Raw genomic sequence first — 6,964 nt, forward strand, 5'->3', positions numbered from 1 at the left:
CTTCCTGTGACTGCTAGTTTGACTGTTTTGGTGTTATTCTGGCGCACATGCGTGCACAAAAAGTTTGCATGTTGACTTGAAAATAAAGTTTCAAAATAAAAAAGTTAAAATCAACAGCTTAAAATAGATCTATGTTGAAACTGCAGCAGAGTAGATGTTGTATTTAAGAGGCTTCTTGAGTTCACAGAGTTGCATCATCTTCTGTAAAGTCTGTCATGTCACACACACACACACACACACACACACACACACACACACACACACACACACACACACACACACACACACACACACACACACACACACACGACTGCCAATCATCACCTCTCCTAGCAACACAGCTACTTCCTGTTCCTTTCCTTTACGACTACAGGGCTGCCAAAGAACGAGCAGCAGCGCCACCTTCAGACACAGGCTGTGTAAGTAATGGGTGCATTACTTATCTATAACAAACAAACAAACTTTGAGCGTTTCCAGCTTTCTCTCCAGTTTAAGGCTTAAAACGTTGCTCAGTTTTAGACACAAACAACATCATGCAGCTAGCAAACAAGATCAGCCGGAGGAATGAAAGCACTGGACTCACCTGGCTGCCTGCTCACCTGCTTCCAAACAGATTCAAACAGGCCCCTCCCACATCCTAAAGAAACCCTCCACTTCCTGGATTTCTGTCCCAGGCGTGTGATTGGTTAGTCCCTCCACCTCACAGGTCACAGGTCACAGGTCATCCTCTGCTCTGCTCCTCCCCAGTTCGACCACTGAGTTTTAAAGCATGTGAGAAGCCCGTTTCTCTGAGCACACGCGGGATTAATTCAGTGTTCATGAGTTTATGAAATAAGACTGACAACCGTTTCCTTCACTGGAAAAACTTTGCTCTGACCACATAAACAGTTGTTTGCCTTTTTCAGACAGAAACGGTAATAAAAAAATTAAAAAAAAACAAAACAGGGACTACCAAAGATTTGTACACAGCAATAAAAAAAAATCTGAATTTTTAAATTCACACTGACACACTGATAAAACTGGTCAGAGTTGTTTGCTAAAGAAAAGAAAAAGAAAACTCTGCAGGAAAGCTTTAATTATGTCCTTAAAGGGTAAAAAAAGAAAAAAAAAAAAAGAAACAGAAGTTCATCATCTCCACCCCGAACCAGAACCAGAACCAACCGTTGGCCTTTGAGCTCCCTGCTGCCTCCGTCCAGGGTTTCCCAGGCTTTTGCCTTTTCCTCAGGGCCAGTCGGGTTCTAACCAAACTGTGGTTTTCTCAAAGAGAAAAGTCTTGACTCATGTCCTCCGCATACATTAATCCCTCTGGAGCAGCTGGGAGACTCAGACAGGGCACTTAGTCGTAGTAAAGGCAGGAAAGAATCAATCCATCACACAAGCCATCAACTACAGGGAGAAGAAGTCCAACCGCAGCGTCACAGTTGGGATGTTAAGGCTTAAACAACAAATCTCCTGCGAGGAGCTGATCTGGGACACATTCAATCCTTGTAGTCCCATAGAAGTTTTATTTATTGCCTATGAGATGTGAATTTGTGGAAAATTGATATAAAAGCAGTTGTTTTTTGTGGTTTTCTAAGAATGGAGGAAAACAAGAGGGAGGGAAAAAAAATCAACATAGAGTTTAATAACAGCTCAGTTCCCTCAAGTAGGAGTAATAAATCTGAGCGGTCCACTGAGAGTGACAGACTGAAGGTTCACTTCCTCCTTCCTCAAACCTGCGATGGCGTGTGAGTGGCTACAAGCACGGTCCGGATTGTACCGTGAACTCAACAAAAGTCCATATCAAAGGTCAGAAGACCGCATCAGCTGGAAACAAGAAGAAAGAGACGGCCGATCTTCAGTCTGAGCCAAGCAAGCATGCACAACTAGGAGAGTTTTTTATTGGAAGGAGTGAGAAGGAGTTCATCTCCTCGCCCACCGCAGATGATTTGTGTCATCCCACTGCAATTCATCACAAACAGGAAAAAAACAAACACATTAGAGCCACATGTAAACAGGGCCGGCTTATAAGTGACACACACTCTTAATCTGAGATCAGCAGACGGCTGAATTCTCCCTTCAGGCTCTCTGAGAACTGGTACCAGCTTTCAAATTAAATAAAACAACTGAATAAATTAATCGACAAACACGACTGTTCTGACTCCGAGGTATTAATATGACCGCAGAGCTTTAAAAAAAAAAAAAATCTTTCAGACACAGAATGAGAAGGCAAAGAGAGACTTTGGAGAATGAGAGTGAAACATCCTTTTAGACAAACACGGTTTTGTTGGACAACTTAGGAAGCATTGAGACAGAAGGAGCGATAAAATAGGAGTCGCAACTTCAAAGAATCCACACAGAAAAAACATGATGGCTGTGTAAATTGTTATTATAAAACAACAGCTGACAAGCCGGCGAAACCATAGAGTCCATAAAAACGCTCTGGCGTGGGCTTGGTGGGAGGAGGTTCTGGGCCGGGCAGGCAGACGGGTTCAGTTCTGGTGGAGCAGGAAGTTGCTGATGGGCTGCGGCAGCGGCAGGGACGGGATGTGTTTGAGACGAGCTTTGCCCAAGGCCCTGCGGATCCTGATGCGGCACAGGTGGGTCAGTCTCTGAGGAGTCCCTGGAAGGGACAGGAGGGGGAAACGATGAGTGGAAGTGGAAGTGCACTCGGACCCTGGAGAATAAAACACCCGACCTGCGGTCTCTGACAAGAAGAAACAACACTGGAGCTTAAATCAGCAGAAAAGATTCTTAGTAGTTAGTCGTCTTAGAAGTTTCAGCTTCTCTCCCAAATGAAAATGGCTGCGTTTCCATGAAAAGATTTTCCTAAAATAAAAAGCGATATTTCGACAAAGTACAATCGCGATTCGCAGGTGTTTCCACTGACTGGTGTGAAGCACATCAGCCGTAATTCTGGTCCTGCGAGATTTAGGAGAACTACGTTTGCTTTAGGGTTTGCTTAATTCTAGGAGTCATGGAAACGCAGCTGCGTGATGATGATGATGATGATGATGATGATGATGATGATGATCTTCAGCATCAGGCAGCGCCAAGCAGGAGTCTGGCCACGTCCAATCACCTTCCAGGTCTTTTAATGAACCGCCCAGACACGCCCTTCCCCTTCCAAATGTTCTCCGCCGGCTCTTTTACAGCCGGATACGTGAAAGGCACGAGTTCAACATTCCATCTGGTGTCGGTGAACTCGGCCTCGGAGCCTCTCGCCCATTCGTCTTCGCCGCCGCCCGCCGGTGCTGCTGAACCCGTCAGCCTCGCACCCCTAGCGATCCCGGTTGTCAACGGTGGGCGGGGCAAAGTAAACAGGTCGCAATTATGACCTGCAAGGAAGAAGGAAGCCGCGGCGGTATTTCAGCTTAAGAAAACAGCTCCCCTGTAAATATTAGCAAGCTATACCAGTTTGAGTCCTTGAATCCGATCAGCTGGAACGGGCCAGAAGTGGTCCTGCAGGACCGTCCAGGTGCCACGCGGGGCTTTTTTTCTTTTTTTTTCTTTTAGTAATTTGAAAACAGCAGACATTGTTGGACTTAAAGTGCAGGTGTTAGTTATAACGTCTGCAGGGTTGAGCTCTTTCAGGTGCCTGGCCGAGGGTCTGGCTGCGTTCCACCACTACTAGACACACACACACACACACACACACACGCACACACACGCACACACACGCACGTCAACGTGTGGCAGTGCTGGTTTCTCCTCCTGCTTCATAAATAACAGTGACACTTTTTCAGCGCCTTGACCTTGGTACTGTATACCAAGAGTCCAGACATGGGAAGTAACAAAGTACAAATACTTTGTTCCAGGACAGCAGATTTTTCAGGTATCTGTAATTTACTTGAGTATTGTCTGTTTCTAACGGCTTTTTCCTTTTAGTCCCTTGGAGTTCTACTGCAGTAAAAAGAAAAGCAGCTTCTTTGTAATGTGAATGTCTTGTTTGCTCCTTCTTAGCCTATAAACATTTTTATTCATTTCTTTTTAATTAATATAATCTCTATTATCTTTGTGTCTCTTATCTTTATTCTCGCTGTAATTTCCTGCACTTTCTACTCCTTCCATTGGAAAAGCACACTTGTCACTTTTGTGTTTAAAAGACTATAAGAGAAACCAGCTATGTGCAAAGTCATTCACTCATCATCAGTTCCAGTTGTTGCTTGAATTGGCACTATTTGAAGCCAGTCGTTCAATATAAAAGAGGATCCTATTTTAGAGGGAGGTTATTTCAGGGTACCTCAGCTTTGGGGTCACTGTTCAGTTTGTTTTCAGGAGAAGGAAAAGATCCCACATGCAGCTGTGACTCACTCCTGGCCTCCAGGAAGGCCGTCAGCGCCTCGGGATCCACCTTCCTCCTGTTGGGGGCCTCCAGCTCCGACTCGTCCCAGGGCACCAGGGCCGGCTTGGCGCCGTGCTCCAGCAGCAGGTGGACGAAGGCGGCCTCGCAGCCGTGCCGCAGCACGGCGTCCAGCAGGCAGGACGCCAGGCCGCGGGTCAGCGCCTCCTGGCAGACGGGGCCCCTGTAGTTGAAGTCGGGCTGAGCTCCGGACTGCAGCAGCAGCCGGAAGCAGCGCAGGTGGTGGTAGGCGGCGCTGATGTAGAGCGGACACACCACCAGCGTGTTGAGAGTGCGCGCGCTGAGGAGGAGGCGCGGGCCCAGCTGGTGGTCCATGTCCACGTCGGCGCTGAACCTGGACAGGACCAGCGGACAACAGAGGTGAGAGTGAGCAGCAGTTCCATTGACTGTTGTGAAGCGCAGAAGCCGTCAGATCTCGAGACCCCACTGGGAGGAAGGGTGGATGGAGGTACAAAACAGGGTTTTTTTTGTTTTGTTGCAAAGCATGCTGGGAGCGGAGAGAAAAGCACAGAGGCAGCAGCGAATCATGCGACTGCATAAACAGAATTAAACACTTTTAATGAAGCTCCAGAGAGACAATGTTTCACGCGAACCAGCTGCTGTGCAAACATCACTCAGAGAACACGTTCATAAAAAGTCAGTGTATAATTCTGGGAGATGGTTATTATCAGGGATGCACCCATACCACCTTCTTACAGAACGAGTAGAGTATAAGTACCAGCATGTCAGTACGCACCGACACCGAAACTGAGTACTTTAATGAGGCCGTTACATTTTATAGAATTACTTTGATTCTTTTTTCCCCCACATAGGTTCTGTTTGATCAACACTCCTCAGAATGTTTTTTCTAGAACATGGTGTGACTGTCACAAGTTTCACTGCAGTTCAAACACAAATGGAACACAATTGCCACATACATGCATACACAACTGGTATCGGTGTTGTGGTATCGGCACATATTTGCCAGTATCTGTGCATCCGTAGCTATTCTGAAGCAGAAACTCTGATCTGCTATCAGAGCAGGTGCTTCATTAGCTCAGGGTGACATTTGGGATGTTGAAAGCTGCACCGGAGCTCAGCAGGAACCACCTCCAGCTGCCCTCTACCTGATGAGCTCCTGCAGGATGTCCAGCCGTCCCACCCGGGCGGCGTGGTACAGCGGCGTGCTGCGGTGGTGCCGGCTCCCGTTGGGGTCGGCGCCGGCCTCCAGCAGGATGCGCACGCACTCCAGGTGGCCGTTGACCACGGCCACGTAGAGCGCCGTCTGGCCTTTGACGTCCACCAGGTCCACCTCGGCGCCCTGGGAGATCAGGAAGGCCACGCAGGCGGCGTGGCCCGCCGTGGCCGCGATGCGCAGCGGCGTGCAGGGCAGGCAGCCGCAGCACCACACCGACTTCTCGTTGATGCGCCTGGAGTGACGGGGAGGGGGTTTATTAGTAGCTGTGGGCTGTGACATGGGAGATCCAATCAGTCGATAGGTTGTTTTGTGATGTGACGTCACACAGCTCGGATGCGGGGCGGCTTGAAACCGGCTCTAAATCTGTACAATGGCGACTCTCCTCAACCTCCCTAATTCTACTTCCTGGAGAGCAGGAAGTAGAAATGGGGGCTCCTTGGCCCTGCTCACCGTTTAAACTCGCTCTCCTGCAGCAGGTTCCTCAGGGTGTCCAGATCCCCCACGTAGGCTGCGTTGTGGAGCCGCATGTCGTCCTGCTCCAGGGGTTTGTCGCAGAACTGCTCCTGGAGCCATTCCTTCAGGTTCCGGCCTGGTGACGACGCCGGGAGAACACACACGTGCGGTTTAGAATTTAAATAAACTAACAGGAGTTCCAGTAGTGCTGCCTGACAGCAGGAGTGATGACACACACTGCTAATCTTGAGTTTTGGGGACATTTAGTGGCGTATTGCGCTGACTCTCCTCAACTCTGTTGCTTCATTACCTCCTGATTCCTCCCGATCCGCCCGGCGGCACCAACATTATGTTAATAGGATACAGAATGGGGATACAGTCCATATACAGACATACAGGGAGGGAAGTGGATCCTGTTGGACCTAATGATCGCTCCAGGGATCCGCCCACCCCCTCCCCACCCCCACCACCACACCCCGTTACAGCAGCATCCACACGCTGAGACAGGAAGCGGTGGCTCATTGTTATTTGCAGGGCTACAAAGGAAACACTGCATGACGTCTGTTGACACACACACACACACACACACACACACACACACACACACACACACACACACACACACGCACGCACGCACGCACGCACGGAGGTTACCCGCTGCAGTGGCACCGGGCAGATCATTGACGGTGATGAGCGGAGGGAACTGGATACTGGGCGGTTCGTCCACGTCCGCCTCCGTCCCGTCAGCCATGGTTCCGATCCGGTCCGGTCCGGTCAGGTCAGGTCCGGTCAGGTATATCACGGAGTCAGAAGCCGAAGAGGAAGCCTCCTGTCACCGCAGGCAGGAGGATCGAGCGGAATCACCGCAGGCGGACAGACTGGGGCGAGATCCACGAAAACAAACAAACAAACGTGACGAGTGCGGATGACGCTCGTGCGTCGCTCGCTGCGCCACTTCCTGTTTTGCGTCGAGCGCCGCGACGTATTTTAAA

The 6,964-nt window shown here is 49.4% G+C and overlaps 1 protein-coding gene across 1 annotated transcript; it reads right to left on the minus strand.

Moving 5' to 3' along the window:
- Positions 1-2,350: 2,350 nt before the first annotated feature.
- On the minus strand, positions 2,351-6,926 carry asb1 (ankyrin repeat and SOCS box containing 1). Its single transcript, XM_076048505.1, has 5 exons — positions 6,627-6,926; positions 5,970-6,108; positions 5,449-5,751; positions 4,294-4,676; positions 2,351-2,602 (listed from the first exon to the last, which is right to left on the minus strand). The coding sequence occupies exons 1-5, from the start codon at positions 6,721-6,723 to the stop codon at positions 2,472-2,474; spliced, it is 1,053 nt and encodes a 350-aa protein (XP_075904620.1). The 5' UTR covers positions 6,724-6,926; the 3' UTR covers positions 2,351-2,471.
- Positions 6,927-6,964: the final 38 nt, after the last annotated feature.

This window comes from Nelusetta ayraudi, unplaced genomic scaffold (genome assembly GCF_046127955.1).
Source record: "Nelusetta ayraudi isolate G7.1 ecotype Tasmania unplaced genomic scaffold, CSIRO-AGI_Nayr_v1 ptg000102l, whole genome shotgun sequence".
NCBI lineage: Eukaryota > Metazoa > Chordata > Actinopteri > Tetraodontiformes > Monacanthidae > Nelusetta > Nelusetta ayraudi.

What these genes read in the sequence shown, in the direction of transcription:
- asb1 (XM_076048505.1), bottom strand. Translation starts at nt 6,723, where the DNA reads ATGGCTGACGGGACGGAGGCGGACGTGGACGAACCGCCCAGTATCCAG. An exon ending in CAGGAGAGCGAGTTTAAACG is followed by an intron (nt 5,752 to 5,969) that starts GTGAGCAGGGCC and finishes CCGTCACTCCAG; the next exon opens with GCGCATCAACGAGAAGTCGG. An exon ending in ATCCTGCAGGAGCTCATCAG is followed by an intron (nt 4,677 to 5,448) that starts GTAGAGGGCAGC and finishes GGTCCTGTCCAG; the next exon opens with GTTCAGCGCCGACGTGGACA.